This window comes from Scardinius erythrophthalmus, assembly GCF_964197995.2.
Source record: "Scardinius erythrophthalmus genome assembly, chromosome: 10".
NCBI lineage: Eukaryota > Metazoa > Chordata > Actinopteri > Cypriniformes > Leuciscidae > Scardinius > Scardinius erythrophthalmus.
In genome coordinates this window covers 5,089,132-5,115,606 of record NC_138230.1, presented here as the reverse complement: position 1 = coordinate 5,115,606, position 26,475 = coordinate 5,089,132, and the positions used below count along the sequence as shown (strand labels likewise).

Here is a 26,475-nt window from a genome sequence, read left to right as displayed (position 1 = left end):
TGTGTTTGTTACAGCTGTGGTTTATTGCACTTAACACTTATAAAGTGTCAGTGTAACTTGGTAAGGGTCAAATTTAGTATAAAAATAGATATGAAATTTGATACAAAAGCATGTAGTTTATAGAGGAATGCTCTAGAACAGTCAATTTAATGCACTTTTGGTCATAAAGGCCTCGTGATAGTTTGGTAATGTTTAGGTGATATGAGGGCTAAGATGAACATTGTGCAATGCCATAATTATACATAATATCTAAAAAAAAAAAGTGTATACATTATTGGATGTGGTCTATATGATCATGAATGTCTGAAACGAGCATCTTCCCTCTCCTGTCAGTGACTGGACATCATTTACCACACATGTTTTACACAGGCCATGAAACTGTGTGTGGATTATTTCATTAATAAAAGGCAGAACCAAAATCTAATCTAATGGCAATTATTATTCTTAATATTTGTATTAATTTTGTTGTTATTTAATCAAATAATAATTAAAATGTAAACAAATGAATAAAGAAATATGACTATAATACTATTATACTGTAAACCCATTTATAATGCAAATCATTGTCCAGCAAGTGTTGCAGTCGCTGTATAATTTACAGCTTTCTTTTCGTAAAGAGAAAAAAATAGTGCACAAAACACTTAAATATATAAATATTTAGTATAAATATACATGAAGTACAGCATTTTTCTCATTATAAAGTGGCAGTGTAACTTGATGTCAAATTCAGTATAAAAATATTAAATTTGATACAAAAGCATGTAGTTTATAGAGGAATGCTCTAGAACAGTCGATTTAATGCACTTTTGGTCATAATCCTGATAGTTTGGTAATGTTCTGGTGATCTGAGGGCTAAGATGATCATGTGTTGTAATGCTGTGTGTGTATAAAGACATCATTGTAGACATCACAACTCGCATCAAGTCCTGCTCATTCAACACTAACAGTGACTGTGTTTACATGTGCACCAATAATGCAGATCATCTCCAATAAACAGAGTGAGGATTACAGATGTTTTGAAGTTTATTTCTGAACAAGATTGCTGATGATTTCAGTCTGATCTCATCAATCTAAGCATCAGATTTCAGATCTAATTGTGAGTGAATCTGAGATGCAGTAAGATGTAAAATATTTAAACATCCCCTTCATATATCAGTATTATTAAAAAAAAAAACATTATTTTCTGAACATAGTAAAAAATTGCCAAAATATTTAATTAGGCTAATACAAAAATACATACCAAAAAAAAAAAACCAACCACAAACAAAAATGTTTCTTACAAAAGTGGTTTAATTTATTGAGTTTTTCACAATACTACTCACAGATTTACAAAAAATAAAGCAGATCCCCTATTATGCAGACAAAAACAACAGTGGAATGGAAAAAGTCTATAGATGATGATGAAGACACTTAAAGAGAACAAAGGCCATATTAAACATACATATTTATAAACAATATTTTACAATTCATGTATATGTACATAAACACCGTCTTTCACTATATCAGTTTATTCCCACTTAGATGCATTGCATCAAACCACTGTGTGCAGAGATATATTAAAATCCTCCTGATTTCCCAGTGTTGTTTTTAATATCATGCACATCATGATACATTTAATTATTCAGTTATAAATCATGTTTCTTCCTGGTTTACATGTCACAACATGAGTTAAAGACTGAATATAACTTTACACAGATCTCAGTAACACATGTAATGTTTAAGTGTTCTGGTTAAACTTTGAGAACAGTCCGCATGTGTTTTCTGTTGTTTTTAAACACTAAAGGAGGAAGTCCATCACTAATGTAACGTAAGACATGAAGCCTACACTGACATTTTGAAGAAGGGAACATCAGTGATAAAAGGAGAGAAGTTTATCTTGATGCCGGATCATTTCAGACCAAGAGAGGATTCAATTCAGTTTACAAAGAGAAGCACCGTATAATCTCCTGTAGAGATCAGTTAAAGGCAACAGCGGCAAGGAGAAATCTCTCTAAAGATGATTAATATGGACACACTTTTCCTTTTGTACTGAGAGTCAGACAGAAACAAATTACAGGAAAATCGAACAATTTGCAATATGAGTGCCTCGATAATGTCAGATTCCACATCGATAAAACAACAATTCTGATATTATTGTAGATGATAAATAATAATTTGATGCATTAATATAGAGCTTTACACATAAAGGGGGGAATCTCCTCAAACACCACCAACACCAATACTACACTCCTCTCGCTGCAGATGTTCAGTATGCTGACAGAATCCTCTGTAGATCTGTTGATCTGAAGGTGAAGTAGCCAGTGTCATCACTAGATGTTCTGGGTTTACAATGTCCTGCATTGGCACATCCTTGTAGTCATCATGATCAGTGTTTCTGTGCTGACGTTGGTATTTCTTGTAGACAGCAAATATAATCCCAGCCAGAACCAGCAGAGCCACCAGAGCTCCACACACTGACAGTCCAATAATCCAAGGCTCTACAGCTGAAAGGAGGAAGGAGGGTAGAGAACACCAGTTTTAAAAATGTTGTTTCCTTTTTCTTTTTCTCTCACTGTCTCCTGTTTTACTTACTATGTTGTTCTTTAGGTTTGTTATCCTCTGTATCCCGTTTTCCCTTTGATCCGGTTCTAGATTCTGTAGAGGAGATTGAAAGGTTCCTCACACACAGTTTAGCATACATTTTCTGTTCAAATCCTGATTAAAAATCAGCTCAAATATCTCTCATCCACTGATCTTCTCTCACCTGTGACTGTGACTGTGATCAAGGTTTTATTATTATAATCCAGAACTCTGTATGTTCCAGTGTCAGTGACGGTCAGTCGATCACTGTTGACCCCGTGACCTCTCGTCCACACCTCTGTCCAGCCTTCACTAGAGTTTCTCTCCACTTTATCAGCATTGATCAACAGAACATCCAACTTCAGATCCTCTCCTTTCTTCACAGAAATCTCATCTGAGGAGAAACACAGACATTCATCATTAATCATTATTATAATAGTGTCATTTAATCAAGGCCATAATCACATATAGGATTGAGGGACCAGATGTAACATTGGAAAACCCCAATCCACTCTGAATATTAAAGGACAAGTTTGGTATTTTACACTTAAAGTCCTGTTTTCAGATCGTTTCTGATGAAATAGAACGGTTAAGATTGAAATTTGGACACATGCAGCTGGCCCGAGAATTTTCGGTTTCTGTGGTAAAGCTGCCGGTGGCATAACCCTGGTGTTGATGTCGACAGTGCTGGAGGAGACTCAGGGCTTATTAGGCTCACCTGCGGAAATATTGCACGTATCCCGTCCGTGGAGAGGAATGGCGAGCAAGCGAAGACACCTGAGCAGAATCTAGTACCGGCTAGTTGAAGCGAGTATATGAGAAGAAACTGGTTCCACTCAGAGATTGTAGAATCTCGCGAGTGTTTTAGGTGTCGCCCAGCCTGCAGCTCTACAAATGTCTGTTAGTGAGGCGCCATGCGCTAGGGCCCAAGAGGAGGCCACACTCCGAGTGGAGTGGGCCGTCACACCAAGGGGGCATGGTCGACCTTGCTGCTGGTATGCCAGAGCAATGGCGTCCACTATCCAGTGAGACAACCTTTGCTTGGAGAGAGCCTTTCCCTTCAGCTTCCCACCATAACAGACAAAGAGCAGGTCTGAGGTCCTGAAACACTGCGTTCTGTCTACGTAAGCACGGAGGGCGTGTACTGGACAGAGCAGTGCCAAGGCTGGGTGTGCCTCCTCCAAGGGCAGCACTTGCAGGTTCACCACCTTGTGGGAACCTTGGGCACGTATGAGTGAGAGTTAGCCGGCCCGAATTCCAGGCATGTTTCGTCAACCGAAAATGCCTGCAGGTCCCCTACCCTCTTGATGGAGGCCAATGCAACCAGGAGCATTGTCTTCATAGACAGGAACTTAAGCTCCACTGATTGCAGAGGCTCAAAGGGAGCACTCTGCAGGGCAGTTAGAACCACTGAGAGGTCCCAAGAGGGTACGAGGGGAGGACGAGGAGGATTCAGTCTCCTCGCTCCCCTCAGGAACCTGATGATCAGGTCATGCTTTCCCAGAGACTTACCATCAACTGCGTCGTGATGTGCTGCAATGGCGGCAACATACACTTTCAGGGTGGAGGGAGACAGCCTTCACTCCAACCCTTCTTGCAGGAAGGAAAGCACGACACTGATCGGGCATTTCGTGGGTTCTTGATGTTTAGAAGAACACCAGTTTACGAAGAGGTTCCACTTCAACGCGTAGGCATGTCTCGTGGACGATGCTCTAGTGGAAGTGATGGTAGCCACCACCGTTGGTGGTAGGGTACTCAACCTGCCTCGTCCCGTCCAGGAGCCACACAAGGAGGTTCCAAAGATCGAGACGAGGGTGCGATAGGGTGCCCCGTCCCTGAGAAAGCAGGTCCTTCCTCAGAGGGATTGGCCAGGGAGGTGCTGTCACGAGGAGTACTGGTTCTGGGAACCAGGTCCGGTTGTGCCAATACGGGGCAACCAAAATGACCTGCTCCTCGTCCTCCCTGATCTTGCGCAATGTCTGCGCAAGAAGGCTCACTGGGGGAAATGCATACTTGCGTAGGCCCCGCGGCCAGCTGTGTGCCAGTGCATCCGTGCCGAGCATGCCCTCGGTCAGGGAATAAAACAGGTCGCAATGGGACGAGTCGTGGGAGGCAAACAGATCTACCTGTGCGTCCCCGAACTGATCCCAAATCAGCTGAACCGTCTGGGGATGGAGTCTCCATTCTCCAGGGAGAGGCCGAAGCCGAGACAGCTCGTCGGCCACAAGGTTCAGGTCTCCCGGGATATAAATGGCTCGAAGCGACCTCAGATGCTTCTGACTCCATATGAGGAGGTGGCGAGCGAGTTACGACATACGGCGGGAGCGTAGACCACCTTGACGGTTGATGTACGCTACTGTCGCGGTATTGTCTGATCGGACTAGTACATGCTGACCCCTGAGCAACGCACGGAAGCGGTGCAGGGCGAGACGTACAGCCAGCAACTCGAGGCAATTGACATGCCAAAGGCGCTGGGGTCCTGTCCAGGAGCCCGCGGCAGCATGTCCATTGCACATGGTGCCCCAGCCCGTGGTGGAGGCATCTGTTGATACAACAACATGCCGGGAAACTCGTTCTAAGGGCACTCCGGTCCGTAGAAAACTGAGGTTCGTCCACGGGGTGAAGGTCTGACGGCAGGCCGGAGTCACTGCGACTTGGAGCGTGCCGTGTTGCCATGCCCACTTCGGGACTCGATTGCGAAGCCAAGCTGAAGTGGTCTCATATGAAGCAATCCGAGCGGCGTTACTGCGGCTGCGGATGCCATATACCGACCGAGTTGATCTCCATACCGAGAAAAGAGATCCTCTGCACGGGGCAGAGTCTGCTCTTCTCCCAGTTGACCCGAAGGCCCAGACAAACCTGGTCTCAAGAGTGAGCTAGGATCAGCCAGTCGTCGAGATAGTTCAGGATGCGAAACCCGTGTTCCTGGAGGGGAACAAGGTTTGCCTCGATGACTTTCGTGAAGACGCGAGGAGACAGGGCTAGCCCGAATGGGAGAACCGCGTACTGGTATGCCCACCCCTCGAAAGCAAACCGAAGAAACAGTCTGTGTCGAGGTAAAATGGAGACATGGAAGTAGGCGACCTTCAGATCAATCGCTGCAAACCAATCCTGCAGCCGCACACACTGGAGGATGCATTTGGCCGTGAGCATCTTGAACGGCAGCCTGTGAAGGGAGTGGTTCAATACGCGCAGGTCGAGGATTGGCCGTAACCCACCGGATTCTTTCGATACAATGAAGTAGGGGCTGTAGAAGCCAGACTTCATTTCGGCTGGAGGGACAGTCTCGATCGCACCCTTCGCCAGTAGGCTGGTGACCTCCGCTCTCATGACAGGGGCATTGCCACCGACCATAGTGAAGCGGACTCCCCTGAAGCGGGGAGGAGACCGTGCGAACTGAATCGCGTAGCCGAGCCTGATGGTTCTCGCGACCCAGAAGGATAGCCTGGGAAGCCCTAGCCAGGCTCCCAGAACTGTACCAGCAGGGTCATGCGAACCACAGATGTACCCTCGGTGTTGCAGCGAGGCAGAATGACTGGCCCAGGCGTGGGTGGCATAGCGGCCCGGTGCGGGGGCACGGTCATTAGCCGCGTCCTGCCACAGGAGGCCAGGGAAGGACCAGCGTTCCACGGGGGTGTGCTCTGGCAGGGGTCTGGCGACAGAGGAGGACGAGAGTGGCAAGGCTCGTGAGCGGCGCTCACTGACATCCACAGCCTCTTGGGGCTCAGAGGAAGGGGTATCAGTTCTTCAAACAAGAGATTCTCCCCCGGCCCTCCACCGGGGGAAGGAGTGGCCCTGCTACCAGCTCCTGAGAAGAACTGAGCCCTAACTACAAGCTGCCCGTCAAGTGCCGCCCTCCTGCATCCTCCTCCTGCTCGGGCCGGTGAAGGCTCGAGGGGAGGAGCCGCAGGGAGGCGGCCTTGGCGGGAAGCAGACTAAGGAGACCGCACGGACGAATGACCGTTGGTGCAGAAGGCCTCAGTCTGCTTCTGGGGGGTGGGGGGGGGGGGGGTCGAAGACTGTAGGGTACAGTCCTCAACCACACCGCCGAGGAGCCCAGCTTGGGACATAGGGGAGCTGAGAAAATTAATTCTCAGACCCCCTCACATCAACCTGGCTGAACCCATTGCTGGACCACACCTGTGGACATCACCTGGCCCGGGAACACGCAGGTACCGATGTCGCCCGTAGAGCGAGGTCAGTAGTGTGCGTGGCGGATTGACCAGCCCGGACATGGGAGGCATAGCGTCCCTGCGTGGGGGCGTGGTCAAGTTTCAGCATTCTGTCAGTGTTGGCCAGGGAAGGACCAACATTCCACGGCGGCCTGGTCTGACAGAACTCCCGAGTCAGCACTGCCTCGAAGGCGAAGGCAACACACAGCACTGCATGCCTGTGCCACGATAGTGACAGAGAACATACAGCCTATTATCGCCACGCGATCGAGTGCAGCGAAGGCAGAGGACGCCCGCGGGCCGTGATAAGTCACGGGGACCCTCGTGAGCCGGAGGCGTCCTGATGCACGTCTGGGAGAAAGGCACTGGGAGTGAGTGCTGTAGAGCAACACGCACCCAGGAACCAATCATAAGCCTACAACGCTCGGGGGGAGGGCGACGCCACTCCAACCGATGCTTTCAGCTGCCCCGGAAAGCATGGCCATCAGCTCTGGATCTGACTCAACTAACGCTGACACTCCCGAGGGAGGCAACGCAGTCGAATCCTCATTTCCAGAGGAATCAACCCTGCCTTGTGATGCTGTGGGTGACATGACACCATCTGCTGGAGCCCCGAATGAAAACACTGTGTTCCTGAGAGGAACCAGGAACACACGGAAGCCCCACGGTTTGCGATGTGGAGGGGGGCGTGGCCCGAGGAAAGCTCGTCGGAATTATGCCACACCGTAACCCTCAGATCACCCTGACCACCAGCCAAAGTATCCCCTCTCGAAGAAGAGATAGATTGGGGTCTGGCAGAGGGGACTCTCACACAAGGATCATTGAGTCTCGATCTATAAACATCGCGATGGTCATGTTCCCGCAATGAAAACATGACTCATCCACGAGCGCTGCCGAGCGTGATTAAGCCCAACACGCGAAACAGCGCTCGTGACCGTTAGGCAGATGAATCACGCGCCCACATCCAGTAAATACACGGGTGAGCCATCTTGAAAAAGACGTGCCGCGTGCAGCTCTTTTAGAGAGAGGAAAAAGCTCAGCAGGGTGCTGAAGCGCCCAGGTAGAAACACACACACTGTCGGCAGATCACTGCACAGATCAGCAGCAGGCAATGCGATCTCGCTGGAACGCGCCGTCACACCAACACACTGAAGAGCCGCTCGTCTCGTAGAGAGAAGATGATTCAGAATGGCTTGTAGGAGTGAAGAGAACTCTTGGCTCTGAAACGAAAACATACCTGCATGTTGCCAGCGTACTTCCTTATATACCCACGAGGTGGGGCGGACATACGCTATGCAAATTCCGCAGACCCATGGCATTTTCTTGCCATTGGCTCGTTTTGTATACTCGAAGGTGAGAGGCTTTCTAAGCGAAACCCCATTCGTCGTCAACCGACATAACTCGGAGTGACCACGAAAGGGAACCGAAAATTCTCGGGCCAGCAGCATGTGTGCAAATTTCAATCTTAACCGTTCTATTTCATCAGAAACGATCTGAAAACAGGGCTTTAAGTGTAAAATACCGAACTTGTCCTTTAAAGGTCCCATGACATGCTACTTTTTGTAGGCTTTAATATAGGCCTTAGTGGTCCCTAGTACTGTATCTGAAATCTCTTTCTAAAAATTCAGTCTCAGTGCAGAATTATAGCCACTATAAGCCAGTCCCAGAATGAGCTTCCTTCAGACGGGCCGTTTCGGTGTCTGTAGCTTTAAATGTTAATGAGGAGGAGAAAGGCGGCGTAAGGTGGAGGGTGGGTGTGGCCTTGACCATCTGCTGCAACGGTAGACCATGCATGTTTACATTGGATATATTGCAATGGCACGGAGACACGCAATCGTTCAAGCATTTCAGTTTGACCCAGAATCTGATCCAGATGGAGAAGCAACGGATGAAGAAGTTGCAACTCAGCAGCTCCAGCAGGACGTTTCCGAATGGTTAGTTTAAAATATTATGTCTGGATACGGTACTTTATTCGGATGGTTTAGTTATCATGTAGCTAACGCTAACCTAACAGCCTTTTCACGGGAGATCTGTAACGTCTGTAATTTATCTTATTACAATTACATCAAGCTCTGCGATCTTGAAATGCGGATATCGTGCACGCCGTATAAGTTAACCAACAGGAAAACGCTATCCAAATAACAAAGAAGTGTACAACACTCGCGTTACAGTGTGTGTATTCACACACATACTTGATGCTGTCTACCTTTACATTAGCGCAAGTAACTGCATAGCTAATGTTACAGCCACATTCTACGTGTAACAAGCTAGGTAACCATAAACAGTAAAGCAACAACTTGTATCATTAGTTGAGTTGACTTACTTGTCCGAGTTGTGTAACGTTAGCTGAGCCAAAGAGAGTTGGTACTGATCCAGACTTTAGTTTCAGACGTTCAGCAAGCCCAGCTCTGTATTAACCCCTCGGTGTTCATTTGTACATCCAATTATTGAGCAATTATTATGCTTCGCTCGCTCAAAAGCCATTATATCTCTCGTGGACAAACTAAAATCGCGCACGCGCGTTCCTACTTCCTAGCTCATTTTCTCATGGGCGGAAAATATTCTCTGGGCGGGCAAAGCAGAGACAGGGGAGGTAACATTCCTCCTTATAACGTCACAAGGAGGAGATTCAAGATCATCGCGATTGAGCGTCCATTTTCTCAAAGTCAGAGAAAGATATCAAAAGCTCGATTTACACCGATTAAAATTTCTAGAAACTTGGGGACCATATAAAGGCTAGGGGAACTCATATTAATGTTAAAAAACCTCAGAAAGTGAAAATTTCATGTCATGGGACCTTTAAGCTTGTCCGCTTCAGTGTTTCTGCTGTTTCTAGTCCTGCACACAATACCAACACTATTAAAGGAAATCCAGAAACACATGATGATGGTTTGATCAGTTTTGACTTTACCATGAATATGAAGATGATACTCCAGGGTCTGTCGCTTCACTTCTGTCTGATTATTATTGTAATAAACATATAAAAAGTATTTCCCAGCGTCACTGTAGATCAGATCCTTGATGACGACGTCACATGATCCTTCTTTAAACACTCGACCACTGCAGTTTTTCTTCTCACACACACGGATGATTTTAGACAGACTGATTAAACTAATAGCCACAATCTCTCTGTCCTCAGATCCACATGATAGAGAGACGTTTCCTCCCTTTATTCCTGACACAGCTTTAGTGGAGGATCCTGCAAATACACACAGCAATATTCACTCAGTACACACTATCAATACTGGAAAATGAATGTCTTAAATCAATATGATCTTAAATATTCTAGTGGAGTTATTTTAATAAAATTGATTAAAACTAATGAAGGCAACAAGTAGCCAACAATATTAGAAGTGCCACATTACACGTTTCAAATGTTGATGACAGTAGAGACACAACAGAAAAACAATCCACTAGAATAACTTTAGCTTGAACTAAAAAACTAAATTAAATAAATGATACTGACCGCTATAACTGATAAAGCACAGCAGAAGAAGAAGGAGAATCATCCTGAGGAGAAAACAGAAGGTTTGTTATGTGACAGATACACACATTATACACTCACTTTCATTTTATTTGAAAGATATTGATTCACATGTGGATCTTACATGATTAAAAAATGTTTTTATATTCGTTTCTCCCATCATAGAAAGCACATTGGACGTGTGTGTGTGTGTGTGTGTGTGTGTGTGTGTGTGTGTGTGTGTGTGTGTGTGAGTGAGAGAATCATGCGGATTCATTGAATTCGTCCTCAGCAGTGAAACATACAAGTGTCTATGGTTTTTACCTGATCTCTGATCAGTTTTATTCATCTGTAGACGGTGTAATTAGACATTAGTATAATTAAAAGGAATAATAGTAGTTAATAGTCTCTTATTGGCCTGTTTATCTGAGCATGGAACAAACAAAACAAGCCCTGAACATTAATAGAAGAACACATACTGTACAGACACTTGATATTTAATCTTATTAGATGATAAGTTAATGGCAGTTGATATTTTACTTTGTTATCTGTTTTTAAAAGGTGTTTTCCGTTTCATTTTTTCTTAGCACTGGACAAAATACACCGAGGAACATGCATGAGGCAGAGACACAGATCCGAAGAGAGCGTCTGCAAAGTGCAAATATTCAATAACTTCACTGTATTGTTGCCAAATTCAGTTCACACATCACTGCTGTCCTGATGGTTATCGCTTACAAAGCGAGGTAAAGTTAGTTCTCTTACGAGAGGTTCTCTCGTATTTGCGTAAGTTTAGCTTACGCTACGGGAAAAGTCATCTTTTCTCGAGATACTGAAGCCAAAAATTATCCTTAATTTTCATATATTGTCCACGCAGTGCAGCAGGCAGCTAGCAGAGCTAGAGCGAGCAATACTGCGCGCTCATTGGCTGCCGCGCGGCAACTGATTTAGCCTACCGGTGAGCCCGGCGTGACGTCACGCCCAATGAGGGCGCGCATGCCCTCGCGCGTCACAGCCCGCCAGAACAGGCGGCGTCTGAACGTATATAAGGAAGGCTCGGAGGCTAAAACTCTGATTTCTGTCTCTTCAGCGAAGCTCTCCGCATCGCTGTTCTCCAAGAGAAGCCGCCGCCGTCGAGAAAGCATCGAGCCAGCGCCGGACGAATTCTCGCCGCCTTCAGCCTGCCGTGCCAGCTCAGCTATCCGGCGATATATCCTTTCTCACTATGTCTATTTACATCACGTGTTTTACATGCTGTGTTTGTTCGCCGCTGCGACACACACTCTCGCTCCTAAAAGAGAAATTTCCTCGAGGCGTTGTTTCAAATGCCTCGCACCACTCCCCGCTCTCTCTCTCCCTCTGTCGAGCCGCGCAACTGCGCCGCTCACAAGGTGTGTTAGAGATGCGGACGATTACGGGACTCGCTCTCTCCCTCTGTTCGAGCCGCGCAAACGTGCCGCTCACAAGGGATCGCAGACGCGTACGGTCACGGGGCTAGCTTTCTTTACTGTAACAAGGTTTAGATGTTATGGGAAGAAGGAGGCGGGAACCGGCGAACACTCAAACATTTTTAATCAAAATAAAACAAATACAAAATGAAAGTAAAAGCCAGCAGCCCCTCACGGACGACTGCTGTCAACACCAAACAAAACAAAACACAACATCAAATAAAATCAGGCCTGTCCTCTCTCCCTCTTCACTGTCGTCGCTCCTCCTTTATGCCTCCGCTCCTCCGTGAGAGATGCGAGACCGGTGCGTCTCACAGGTGTGGCTCATCATAATCACGCCACCGGCCTCGCGCCGTCCTCCCACGGCCCTCGACCTCGTCCTGCTCGCCACATACCCCCATCGCCCCTCGCAGGCCGGGGGGTACCACCGAGGCTGCGCCTACTCCCCCCCCCCCCTCCCCGGGGGGGGACCGATCACGGCGGCTGCGGTACCTGGGGGTATGGACAGACGAGGCGAGAGTACAGGAGACGGAAGCATGAGGAGCGACAGAGACGAGAGAGGGGAGAGAGGAAAAAAAAACAACAACAACAAAAAAAAAAAAAATAAAAAAAAAAAATCTTGATCCGGTTCCCGGACACACTGCCGCTCGGTCCTCAACCAGCTGAGAGTCACTCGCGGTGCCATGCGATGGTACTGGACATCCGTTGGGGGACGGCTCGACGCTCCTCCGCCTCCTGGCGGACGGCGATGGCTCCTCCTGTCGAGGGCAGCCGGCAGCGAGCCTCCCGTCCCCTGCTCCGCCCCCATCATGGCCGACGGCAACAGGCTCCGGCCCACGGCGAACGGGAGCGACTCCTCCGCTCCCTCGCGGATGGCAGCCATCCCTCCTCGACCCAGGAGGACGGCAGCGAGCTCTCCGTCCCACCTGATCTTCTTTCGATCCAGCACCATCGCCTCGGGCAGCAATCGGCGGCCGACGCTCCCTCGTGCTACCCGACCTCCTCAGCACCGCGATTCCTCCCAGCAGCGAGGGCTCTCCGACAGCGTGTCCCTCCTTCTTCCCGGGTTTCGGCACCAATGTAACAAGGTTTAGATGTTATGGGAAGAAGGAGGCGGGAACCGGCGAACACTCAAACATTTTTAATCAAAATAAAACAAATACAAAATGAAAGTAAAAGCCAGCAGCCCCTCACGGACGACTGCTGTCAACACCAAACAAAACAAAACACAACATCAAATAAAATCAGGCCTGTCCTCTCTCCCTCTTCACTGTCGTCGCTCCTCCTTTATGCCTCCGCTCCTCCGTGAGAGATGCGAGACCGGTGCGTCTCACAGGTGTGGCTCATCATAATCACGCCACCGGCCTCGCGCCGTCCTCCCACGGCCCTCGACCTCGTCCTGCTCGCCACATTTACGTTACAAGAAAGCTACCCCGTAACCCCCCCCCCCCCCCCCCCGCCCGCCGTCTCCCGGCGAAAGGAGAAAAGAGTGTTCTAGACCCGCTGAGGCCGGTCTAACCTCCATCTCTAACATATTTCTCAGTCCCCTCCTAAGTTCAGGCTACTGGGAATATCAATACTGCAGTAAACGAGCCTGTTACAGTACACGCACGCCTGCAAACATGATGACGCTCTCTGGCCACTCGCTCTCCCCGCACTCTCTCCCTCTGTTCGAGCCGCGCAGACTGCGCCGCTCACAAGGGATTGCAGAAGCTGACAGTCACGGGGTTAGTTTTCTTTACGTTACAAGAAAGCTACTGCCCCCGCGCCCGTCACTCACCGGCGATAGGAGAAAAGAGAGTGTATGAGTCCCGCCGAGGCTTGGCTACCGCCATTCTCACATATTTCTCAGTCCCCTCTAAGTTCAGGCGGCTGGAAATATTAATATTGCAGTAAACGAGCCTGTTAACTTACACGCACGCCTGCAACACATGATGACGCTCCGGCTACTCGCCCCGCTTCCCGCGCAAACTGCGCCGTTCTCAAGCGATGTCAGAGCGGGCGGTCACGAGTAATGCTCAGCACCCCGCGTGATGGAGATGTTTGTAGCCCCGCTGAGGCCGGGCCATTCTCCAATTCTCATACGTTTCTCAGCCCCCTCTGAGTTTAGGCGGCTGAAAATGTTAATATTGCAGTAACGAGCCTGTTATAATACACGCACGTCTGCACGCTGTCACCGAACGCGAAACATGACGACGCACTCTCATATGCTCGAGCGAACCAATAGCCCATTCATTCTTCCCCTGTGGCTCAGTGGCAGAATAACAGGCTTTCGCGCCAGAGACCCGTGTTCGATCCCGGCTCTGGCAGCAAATATTTTTTATGCTGTTCGCTGATCCAAGCTCGCGGCCAGCTTCTCACATGCAGAAGGTGAACCCGCCCCTCGCACCTCCCACTGATGGTGCTCGAGTAATTATGAGAGTTTAAACATATGAGCCTTCAAGCGTTTCGCGCTGTCAGTCACCTAAGAAGACGACTGCAGATGTGTATTGCAGCCAATGAGTCAGTTACACAACTCGCTCGCCTGCACACAAACGCTGTTCGTACAGCGGCCCAGAAAAATCTGGAAAAGAGTGTTAATTCTGGTTATTAACTTTTTTATGATGATTCGCTGATCCGAGCTCGCGGCCAGCTTATCGAAAAAAGAGCATAATGTCTGGTCACCCGGCTCACGCCGACGGTGTTATGAGTGTAGTAAATATGCCCACTCCCAAGTGTTCATGTCTACACACAAGCACGATCTCCCCTGTGTATCCCACAGAGCACACTCACATAAAGCGTGCGGTTGCCGCTCAAGTGTTAAGTGTAGGAAATGTGCCCACTGTCCAGTGCTCACTCCCACACACTGCCCGCTCTGCTTCACACATTCAGGGTTTAGATCACATAAAGCCCCATGCCACCGGCCGTGTTTTAGTGAAGAGTTCTGTGCCCGCTCCTCAGCGCTCACACTCTCCTGTAAACACTCTCATGCCCGCCCCGCGTTCGCGCCTCGTGCTGCCCATTACAGCGCCCTCTCAGTCTCCAGAGACCGTGTCTGTGAGTACTGCTCAGCCGGTTGTCGCTATCAGTGAGCCCCCGTTTCCCAGCACCGCGCAGAGCAGCGGGCGGGCGGGACCCAGAGGCCATTCGACCCCTAGCTATGAGTGCAGATGCATGGAAAGCTATTCCGGGCGTGTCGAAATGGGTACTGAATACAGTAATACGGGGCTATTCGCTACAGTTCATTCGCCGTCCGCCACGGTTTCGAACGTGCGTCGAGATGGTGGTGAGCTCGGAAGCAGCCCATCTGCTTCACACAGAAATAACGAAACTATTACACAAAGGGGCCATAGAGAGAGTTCACCCTTCTTTAACCGAGGCAGGCTTTTACAGCCGTTATTTCCTCGTTCCCAAGAAGGACGGAGCGCTCAGACCTATATTAGATCTGAGATATTTGAACAAAGCTCTCATGAGACGGCCGTTCAAAATGCTCACGACCAGGCAAATCCTCGCGCAAATTCGCCCGAGGGATTGGTTTATTTCTCTCAATCTGAAAGACGCATACTTTCAGATTCAGGTTATACCCCGTCACAGGCCATTCTTGAGATTCGCCTTCGACGGCCAGGTATATCAATACACTGTCCTTCCGTTCGGCCTGTCTCTAGCACCCCGTACATTTACGAAGTGCATGGATGCGGCTCATCGCTCCCCTGAGATCACCGGGGATGCGAATTCTGAACTATCTGGACGATTGGCTCATTCTGGCGCAATCGGCGGAAGTGCTCGCTTCCCACGGAATGTTGCTTCTCAGTCACTTAGAAAGCCTGGGTCTTTCGGTGAACTGGACCAAGAGCTCTCTGATCCCCAGCCAGTCGATCTCCTTTCTGGGAATAGAACTGGACTCGGTGGCCATGACACCCAGGCTGTCAACACAGCGCGTGCGCTGTGTTCGACACCTCGCCGCGTCTTTTCAAAAAGAGAGGTATTTCCCCCTGAAAACCTTCCAGAGGATGTTGGGCCATATGGCTTCAGCTGCAGCAGTTCTGCAGCTGGGTTTACTGCGAATGCGCCCGCTACAATGCTGGCTGAATTCGAAAGTGCCCCGCAGAGCGTGGGCTTCAGCCCGCGTTCGGGTCAGAGTGACTCAGGGCTGTGTCTCAGCCCTGCAGCCCTGGCTGGCAGCCGAATGGTACTGACTAGGAGTTAAGATGGGGGTGATTTCACACCGCAAAGTGATCTCGACAGACGCGTCCAACTCAGGTTGGGGAGCGCTTCACGAGGGCAGACCGGTCTACGGCCGTTGGTCGGACCAGGAGAAAAGCCTTCACATAAACTGTCTGGAGATGTTGGCGGTCGAGAAAGCGCTGAAGCACTTTCTCCCATACCTGTACGGGCACCATGTGCTAGTCCGCACGGATAACATGTCAGTGGTGTCGTATGTGAACCGTCAGGGCGGAATCAGATCCAGAACCTTGCGCGCTCTGGTAGAGCGCCTTTTGGTTTGGGCTCAGGGCTCGCTGCGCTCTCTGAGAGCCGCGCATGTGCCCGGTCGCCTAAACGACGGACCGGACAGGCTGTCCAGGGACAATGTTCCCCCCGGGGAATGGGCTCTACACAGCCAAACAGTCCAGACGCTGTGGCGTCGCTTCGGCAAAGCAGAAGTCGACCTTTTCACCACGAGCGAGAACGCTCAATGCCTAAGGTTCTTCTCAAAAAGCGAGGACGCGCTGGCCCAAATCTGGCCCAACGTCCCATTGTACGCTTTTCCCCCGATCTCTATGCTGCCTCAGGTGATAGCGAAGATCAGGGAAACACGCTGCGCGGTGCTCCTCATAGCCCCACGCTGGGAAAACCAGTTTTGGTTCCCAGAGCTGACGGCGCTGTCGGGAACAGTCCCGTGGCAGATTCCAGTGAGGAGAGACCTTCTCTCTCAAGCCCGAGGCTCAATTCTGCATCCCCATCCAGAGCACTGGTCTCTGCATGCGTGGGTGATCAACGGATATTCGTTAATTTGCCAGAAGGAGTAGTTAACACGATCGCGCAATCCAGAGCTCCCTCGACGAGGCGGCTCTATGCGTCTAAATGGTCTGTGTTTAACAAATGGTGCGCGGAGAAGAGTTTGAATTCTCAATCCTGTGGGGTTCCACAGGTTTTGAACTTCCTTCAGGAGCTTTTGGACACGGGCAGGTCCCCCTCCACGCTCAGGGTCTATGTTGCGGTGATCGCTGCGTTCGCCGATTCGGCGCGCGGCCGCACATTGGGAAGGAATGAACTCATTACCCGCTTCCTACGAGGGGCCAGGAGGTTGAACCCTCCACGGCCACCTCTGGTACCCATATGGGATCTGTCTTTGGTCCTAGAGGCCCTAAAAGCTTATCCCTTCGAACCCCTGGGCTCTACGGAGTTGAGATACCTGACGTTTAAAACCGTTTTTCTGTTAGCCCTGGCTTCAGTGAAACGCGTGGGCGACTTATACGCGCTATCAGTTAGCGCGGCGTGTCTTGAGTTTGGACCTAATGACTCGTTGGTCATTCTCAAACCAAGGCACGGCTATGTCCCCAAAGTGTTGGGTACCCCGTTCAGAGCCAAAGTTATTTCCCTCTCAGCTCTGCCGTCCGGCAGTGGGGATGACAGTAGCCTCCTTTGCCCTGTCAGGGCTCTAAGGTGTTACGTCACGCGCTCTGCCGCTTTTCGGCGCTCGGAGCAGCTCTTTGTTTCGTTTGGTGGGCGCGCTAAAGGTCTCGCCGCCTCGAAACAGACACTATCCAGATGGATAGTGGACGCTATTGCTGCAGCTTATGCGTCCAAAGACCTGCAGTGCCCTTTGGGCGTACGGGCTCATTCCACCAGTGGCATGGCCTCATCGTGGGCATGGTCCAGCGGGATTTCCATTCAGGACATTTGTATGGCGGCGGGCTGGGCCTCCCCCTCTACATTTGTCAGGTTCTATAACCTGGAAGTTCCCGCCCTGCAGGCTAAACTTCTGTCAGTCTAAGTCGGGTCTATGTCCTGCTTATGTGTGCGCAGGCTAGTTACTCAATTTAGCTCTCCTGGTCGAGCTGCACCTCAGGGTATGTCAGTGATATATAGACTGGCCTCGCCGCTCTATCCTTTTCCCTATGAGTGCTTATGGACACGTGTTGGCCCGCTCTGCTGGCCACCTGTTCTTCCACTTTTAGACCCCCCGAGCCTTCCGGGGGTTTATATGTGGATGCAAGGCGCGCACGGCGTTGACATTGGGGTTCCCGTAGCATAAGCTAAACTTACGCAAATACGAGAGAACCTCTCGTAAGAGAACGATACTGGTTACTCACGTAACCTCGGTTCTCTCTAGAAGAGGGAACGAGTATTTGCGTTCCCTGCCGTGCTCGCGCCGCGAGCTCATGTCGCTTCATTCGACAGAAACCAGAGTTTTAGCCTCCGAGCCTTCCTTATATACGTTCAGACGCCGCCTCATTGGGCGTGACGTCACGCCGGGCTCACCGGTAGGCTAAAGCAGTTGCCCTGCGGCAGCCAATGAGCGCGCAGTATTGCTCGCTCTAGCTCTGCTAGCTGCCTGCTGCACTGCGTGGACAATATATGAAAATTAAGGATCATTTTTGGCTTCAGTATCTCGAGAAAAGATGACTTTTCCCGTAGCGTAAGCTAAACTTACGCAAATACGAGAGAACCTCTTCTAGAGAGAACCGAGGTTACGTGAGTAACCAATATCGTTTTAGGTTCGATATTCGCCAGACATTCGTTTTTCCATGCCACTGCTCTATAGAGTCGGTAGTCTTACATAATATATCAATACCAATATTACTTTTAACAGTAGTCAATCAATTTATGTCGACATGAAATATTCGTTAAAAATAACCTTACATGCATTATAGCTGCATATTTATACCTGAGAGTGCTTTAATGCGCTGTCACGGCTCATAATGCTTGAGGGAACGTCTGCCAATTACACTAACTGCGTTAAAACGTATAATTTTTACTAGTTAAAATTTCTTTTAACATTTAAAAACTGACATGTTCAAATTCCAAAGCTTGCATTAGGTTACTATTAGTAACACCGACTTACCAGTGACATTTTGCCATTACCCCCCTTACTGTATGTACAGTACACAATTATTTTCAGAAAAAAAAGTTACTGTTATTCACCAAAAGCTTTTTAGCTTTTGTTTATAGCTTGTAGTTTGTTCATAGAGACCATACTGACTTACTACAGGTGACATTTTGCCAGTATCTCACTTACTGTACAGTACTGTAAACTCGTGCTAAATCGTCCCAAAGTCCGGTGTCCGACCAGCGCAGAAGGTCTCTACGTGTTACTGACCTTTTCTCGAAGTATTTTTTGATTAATACATTAAAATATGTATTTACTCGTTATTTCATCTGACTCCATAAATGAAAAGGTTTTAATGATATCTGTGGATCATTAATTATGAGTGAATGTTTGACTATTCCGTTTAACTCTTCAATGAAAATAATGTCAAAGTCAGTTAGAATAATCAAATGTAACAATTTATTATGTCAGGTAAATGTATCATGCCAATTTCATAATCAATTCAAAGATAATCGATACAAAACGTCAAATGCTCTGGAATAGGAGTAGGAGAACATTTTGCCAGGAGATCATCTTCCTTTGTGTGCCAGCTAACTCTTAAAAACCTTATTACCTTTTGTTTTACTTATTTGGAAATGGGAAATTTGAACCAGTCGCACTGTGACATTTCAAATGATACCAAACATGAAAATACTCTGTGATAATCATTCACATTAAACTATACATTTTCTTGGGTGAATTCAGGTGATCTGAGCCTGCGAGAGAGGGGGTGAGAGGAGAGGGAAAGAGATGTAGATTAGGATGATTCGGAGGTGAGACTTTCTTCTCGATGGTGAGTTCAAATGGTAATTTCCAGAGAGGTCCTTTGTCCTCTGAGGGTCTGGTCACCCCCGAAACAGACTGTCCGGCATTTCCTAATTCATCAATTCTTACAGTACATAAATATTTTAATGAAAATATATACTTTAATTCGAATAGAATACTTTAATTCACCTAAAGTGTTTACCATGTTCCAAAGGTTGTTGTGTTTATTAGTGACCAGACTGACTTACTACAGGTGAAATTTTGCCAATATCTGCCTTGCTGTAAATGCAGTAAACACTTTAGAAAGTGAAAAGATAGGCGGATATACGCTGTTCTGGATTAGTGGGAGTGGCTTGCGGAGCTGTCCAATGTGGTGCATTGTGGGAGTTGTTGTCTTTCATACAAATGCACCCTAAAGTTACTGTCTGTCTTTTTTCGGTCAAGAAGGCACCAAATTCGATATTTATTTTACATTTCGACTATATGACCCACTTTCAATAAAGATCAATGTTCCCATGGGTGAAATGCTCCTTTAAGTTGAATTTTTTAAAAAGATTGTGAGCTAGACTTTCATCTGTAGTAAGTCAGTATCATTATTATATTTATTATTATTATTATGCAAGTGTTTTTGCAGTTGTATGAAATGCATTATAGTTTTAGTGTCCTGACTGTTTTTTTTTTTTTTTTTTTGCATTACAATATAAATCAGTACAATGGAAATAATACAGAACAATGAACATGAACATGTGGGGATACAGAGAAAATGAAAGTAAATAAGTAAGGGTTAATGCCCGACGAGGTGTCCATTATCAGGTATTAATGGACGACGGCGCGCGTCGGACGGTTGCCTCCGCCGAAGTCCATTAATACCTGATAATGGACACCTCGAAGGGCATTAACCCGCTTATACCATGGTCACTTACGAAAGAAAGAAATATTTAATCAATTAATAATACTTTAATGTGTTTTAGAGTAAAAATCGTGAGAGTTTTTATTTATTAAAGGTAGGGTAGGTAATCCTGTTCAGAAACATTTTTTTTATACTGGGTGAAATGGTCCTTCCATCCTGATAGTAGTCAATACATTATGTGTTCAGAAAAAGGAATGAAAACAATCAGACCTCTGTAGCAGCTGTAGGACAGTAAAAACTCTGACCAATCACTGCCATTCGGTGCGAATGTAAAGAACCAATCAGATGCCTTCATGTCTCGTGCCGAGCACCACTGCGTGCGCTGCCCTGCGTGCACTCATCACATGTCACCGTTCCCGGAAATATTCAGCTCAAAGCACCTGCATATGCAGTCAGCGAAGGCAAACAAGGCAAAAACTACTTCCTCGGACCCTGGTTGCCCGCACTCTTGAACGACCTCCTCTGCTTTCTCAACCCCAGACCTGTCCCTGAACCGACGATGCGGTACTTGTCTCCGGACTCGGAGTGTACGTTAGTCTTCATTAGAGTCAACAATGTTTTCATCATGGAAACTCTTACATGCAAAACACCGTATATGTAATGAATCTTACACGAAATTCACCTTCATCCCAGTGTAACTGATGGTAATGGAAAAACGTGTATCAATGCAACCTGTTTTTAGTTTTGCCTTATAAATATAGCTTGTTACCGAATGAAACTTTACCATTATCGATATGCTAGCTTGATAGTGAGTACTAAAAGAAATCTTATTTGTTTATATTCATAGTGATAAAGTTAGGTATTTTATTACATGTGATTCTGACATGATGTCACTGTATGTACTGCGCTCCTTCCTCTCCACTCGTCTCAGGTAATAAATGCGTCTTCCAGCTGAGCCTGAGCGTTTGGCGTCGCGCGTTCATGTGTTTTGGGGGCGTGGCTTTGGAAGGAGCTCAGAAGGGAGGGGGTGGGAGTGAATGGAAATAATGAGCTGTGTTTATTGCAGATAAAAAGGTCTACAGTCACTCGATTTTTATATTTTCTTTTTCAGAGTACTTACATTTTAATTATGTATTGGTATATATAGACAGTTTAAACAAATTTGGAATGTTTTTTTTTTTTAGAAAAATCCTACCTACCCTGCCTTTAAGTCGAGCGCACTATTTAATATCTCCCGTATACAGGCGTTGCCAAGCAACGTGGCCACAGCGACCCGACCGCAGCAGTTGAGCAGTGAGTTTGAGCCAGCGCAATCATTTATAACTGTCATCAGGCAAATTGACGGGACGCCTTTCCTAGGTGTACATTATCACTTTTTAATGGACACCCTGCAGCCAATCAGAATCGAGTATTCACCCAGACCATGGTATAATAACTGTAAATAAAATATTTTTACAATTTATATAAAACTTGTTCTATAATAGAGGATGTTTTCAAAGATTTTTTATTAGAGGGGATTTTTTGAAGTGAAGACAATAATAACTGTAAATCATAAGCAAAAATTTTGCAACTAGGTTTGAATTTAAGGTATTTTGCTTTGTGAATATGGTATTTACCCATCATACAGAAGGCTGCATTACTGTCAGTGTTGACCAATCTTTTGCGGTGTTGCCAGCAGGAAGCAGCAGACTGCATCAAGATTCATCAGTCACTAGCCCAAACTAGCCTACATGCCTACAAAAGTGAGATTGTGTTGAGTGCAGTGCTTATGGTGGGGGGAGACTACTACAACTACTACTACAACTACTGCTTCTACTACTCCTGACAACACCCACAAGGAAGCGCGAGTTTCGAAACCCCTTTTATCCGGAAGCGACACTCAGACAAACCGATGACGTATCCACCCAAACCAAGGCCAGAGCCTGTCTACGGAGAGCTTTGGCACTTCCTATTAGCCCCATTGTATCGATCTTGGTTGCAGTTCCATTAGAATTCCACTGGAGGTGATCGTGGGCGAGTGCAGAATGAATGGGAGTCTATGGGGCTAGACGGCTAAATGTGTCTCTTTCACCCGATTGCCGTTGAGAAATCTCAGATTTGATTGTAGGTTTTGCAAGTTCAACATGGGTTATAGGTCGAAAGTTGAATGAACGAGTACTTATGTCCTTTCGATTTCTTACAGGTTGAGTTGTTGTTGCCCATAACACGCTAGCATTCTGCTAATGAACGCTGATTGGTCAGTGAAGGACTGATTACGACCAGAGATACCGCTTGATGGTATCGTGGCATCCGAAGCGGGACCAGAAACAAACAAAACAAAAACTCTTCTAGCACGTGTGTTTACCTGTGTCAGCTGTGTTGTCGATGCCTCGAGAGAAAAGAAAGTGCAGAGTGCGAAAGCACGAAAGTGACTGAAGGATTGCCGTAAAGCAGTATCTCTGGTCGTATGATGTGTATGACGTCATTGACATTTTAAAAGACTTTTTAAAGCAAATAAGTGACTCTAAAAAATCTAACAACCAGCAATGTGCAATTTCTTTGCATTTCCTTTCGAATACAACATTCAAATTACTAGACAAAAAATTGTATCCTGAGAAAAGTGGATTTTGAGGGGTATAGCGCCATAGACCTCCATTCATTCTGCACTCGCCTGCGAGCGCCCCCGCATGGACAGAGACGTGTTACTGCAGCCAGTCCAGAAACCGGAAGTAAGCAGAGAGTGCCAATTCTCTTCCTATTAAACATTCTCTGCTATTAGACATAGAGTGCCGAAGTTATGACGTCACTTTGTAGGCCAAAACGCGGAAGTGAGTTAGCATTTTAGCACTACGGGTTCCCTCGCCCTAAAGTCTATGGGTTTTTTTAATGGGTTTTTGCTAAATCGCCTGAAATAAGGTCTGTGGTTAACAAAGCCTCTAAATATTTTCACGTTTTGATCTTTGACATAAAACACACCAGTTATAACCTGCTTGTGATTTTTTAAAACTTTATTGTGTCTTAAAAACGGTGGTTGCTAACAAGTTGCTAAAATGGACTATCCTTTGGCGGGGACTTTAGACGTCATCATGACAAACATGAAATCTCTCACGAGCCCGCGTTTCAGCTTCACGGTCTTAGAAGTTTACCTTTCAGTTAATATACATAACGTTATTTTTGTTTTGTCCCGAGATGCAACCACAAGTCATCGAATGAAAATGAAATCTCGTTTTACCGTTTTCCGTCCGATGTTACCCAGCGGAGACTCTGGGTTCGTGCCAGATGGAGTAAAAAAGGCTAGCAGTAGCAAGAATAAACGTTTTTCATAACCAAATCAACAGCTAAAATACCTAAAAGCTTGTTTACTTTGCCACTGTTTAATAGATTAGATCCGCTAATCCTCCAGTTTTATTAAAGGCTAACGTTACGTTGAGAAATGTGTTTAATTAAAATATTCAAAATATTCAAAAATAATACCTGGTTTATTGACTTTTATTGTAACTTGTTTGGATATAATTATAGAAAGGGTGGGTCCTGCACCCTGATATTTGTGAACTTGGCTTTTACCCACTTATAATAATATGATTGTATTTGTAAACAGCATTACCGGTAGTTAAGGCATTAGGTAACAATATTAATCTGTGTTATTTTAGTAGTAAATGTTAAACTACATTTAATGTGCTATATAAACGTGGACAATTCCCAGAGAACACGCTGATATGTATAGCCTTAATGCACTGTAAGTTGCCTGTCTGACAAATACACAAATTAAATGTTAAACTATTGTATACTACAGATTTATAGTGGTTCTCTCCTCGATCTATGTTTTTTTCTATCGTCTAAGAAAAAGGACATAAGATTGGAAATTGATACGGCCATAACGTTAGTGCTTCTGAGATGGTAAAAGCGCTTTTTTTTCCTGGCGAATTAGCAAATGGTATGCAAACATACAATCAAACATAATACAGTGAAAGATAATCTTTAAAGTTTATTTGGGGCACAATGATCAGGCATAATAATCTTAATCACAAAGAAAATAATATTAAGGTTTATATAAACTAACAAAATAATAAACGAATGAATAAAACATTAACAAAAGATTAAAAAAAATCTCAGAGAGGCACGCATAAACAAAATTAGTTTCTAACATTTTTGGAAAAAACGAATGGGCAATATTTCTCATGAAAAAGTGGATAAGTGTTCATACCAAAGACTGTAAAAAATATGTTACACATACACAGCGCAGATTATAATGAGCGAGCGTGTTTTTTAAATAAAGTTTGAGGAAGCTTGATGATGACGTTGATCCGCGACCATGGTTTGCTGTAGTCCGTTTATAGCCTACTGTTAGCATTTTATATCTGACGGCTTTATTTAGGCTTCAAAATGTATAAATTTTGGATTAACTTGTAAAGATTATCTTGATAGACAAAACGTGTTAAGGTCACAACTCTTTGTTGAACACAGATCTTATTTTTTGCAATTTTCCAAAAGTCTATGAGGAAAATGCATTGCTTTTCGATCGAGGGAACCCATGCGCCGCTAACTTCCGGGTTGTCCTACAAAATGACGTCATAACTTCGGCACTCTCTGCCGAGGCCTCGTTTGTCATTAGTCACGTGATTTCACATAAACAACACAAGCCTCGAATCGCGGCTTCATTGGCACGCCCTTTTTTTCTCGACACACCCTCCGGTTCAAATGTCACATCACTAGCTGTCTGTGTATACTTCCTCTTTCTGAGCTACGACTAAACTACAGACAAACAGACGGACCTCTTCATCTGATTCAAGAAGCTAATAAATGCAGGATTCAAGTATATCTGGTTTGTGTGTGTGATTTCTGTTCGATTTTGGTTATTTTATTATAGGAACAAAGAATGTTTACAGTAACTTATGCATGCTAGTAAAGATAGCCACTAGCTTCATATAAAATGCTAAATATAACATATTTCAAAATCTTTTTTTGACTTAAAACAATTTTAAACCGCGACCGGAATATGATACAAATACTCGATGGTGTTTTAAAGTGAGCTTTAAGTAAAAGTGTAATATTAATAAATTATATTGTGTTATGTAGCTTGAGGCTACTTGTTGAGCTAATGCACCTGCTGCAGGAGCTTCCTCTTCCATACAATCTTTTTTTTTTAAAGAATTTTCAAGAACAGTTATTTTTTTGTTGGTTTATTTTTTTGTTGGTTTTCTAACAAGACTTACGATAATAGATGGATTACTCTTGTATAGTGGAATGGCAGAGATTTAGATGGCCATTAGATGATTTAGATGGTCAAGCAAAGAATACAGGCTATAATGGCCTATAATTTCTCTATAATTAATCAAGAAAATATTCAACAGATTAATCGACAATGAAAATAATCCCAAATCCCTAATCATTATGTACAAGTGCATTGAATTGGAAACCCTGGATATGTCTCCTTCTCTATCTCTCTTAAACAGTTTTGTTCTCTCTGTTTTGTCATTTAGTAAACTTTATAGATTTCAACCGTTTTATTCCTTCTTGAGTCTCTTTAACAAGAACTTAGATTAATGTATCAATTTATATTTAATAAAAAAAAAATAGAGGTTACTTTCGTTTTAGAGGTTAATTTCCCAGCTACCAACCAATCGGAGGAGTAATCATGCTAAAACATACAATTATATTAATAACCCCACTATAAAACGTAAACCATAAAAATAATTGTCTTAATATATTCACTGAAAAAATTCAGCATGACTGTCTTTGACTCTCCTGAACATCAGCAGGGTGAGTTTCCCACAAACAGACAAAACTACTGGGGTATAAGAACACAAAAACACACAAGCTATCGATATATTTAAAAATATGAAAACTTACATGGTAAAAGTTGGCTGAACTCCTTACCGATTTCTTCTCGCTGTCAGCTCAGAGTGTGTGTGTAAAAAAGGCTATAGTTTGTCGTCAAACCTAACCTCTCTTTATAATTTCTCCCTCTGTATTTGAGGCACACACACACGGCACCTTACCCGAGCCAATCAGCGTCCAGAAACCTTGAGCATGTGACCTCCCCCGCCCTCACAGAGAAAGAAGGGACTTCTTGACTTTAAGCACCTCTGGTGGAACCCCTATGGGTGGAACGGCAACGGCAACGGCAGAGCCATAGAGAGAATTCTCTCTATGGCTCTGGGCAACGGCATTCT

The 26,475-nt window shown here is 45.9% G+C and overlaps 1 protein-coding gene across 1 annotated transcript; it reads right to left on the bottom strand.

The window, feature by feature from the left end:
* Positions 1-1,278: 1,278 nt before the first annotated feature.
* LOC308697158 (uncharacterized protein) lies at positions 1,279-26,272 on the bottom strand. The gene is made up of 6 exons (XM_081376296.1): positions 26,153-26,272; positions 10,198-10,241; positions 9,643-9,930; positions 2,744-2,953; positions 2,572-2,634; positions 1,279-2,483 (listed from the first exon to the last, which is right to left on the bottom strand). Coding segments are annotated over exons 1-6 (891 nt in total). The 5' UTR covers positions 26,155-26,272; the 3' UTR covers positions 1,279-2,199.
* Between the last annotated feature and the right edge of the window lie 203 nt (positions 26,273-26,475).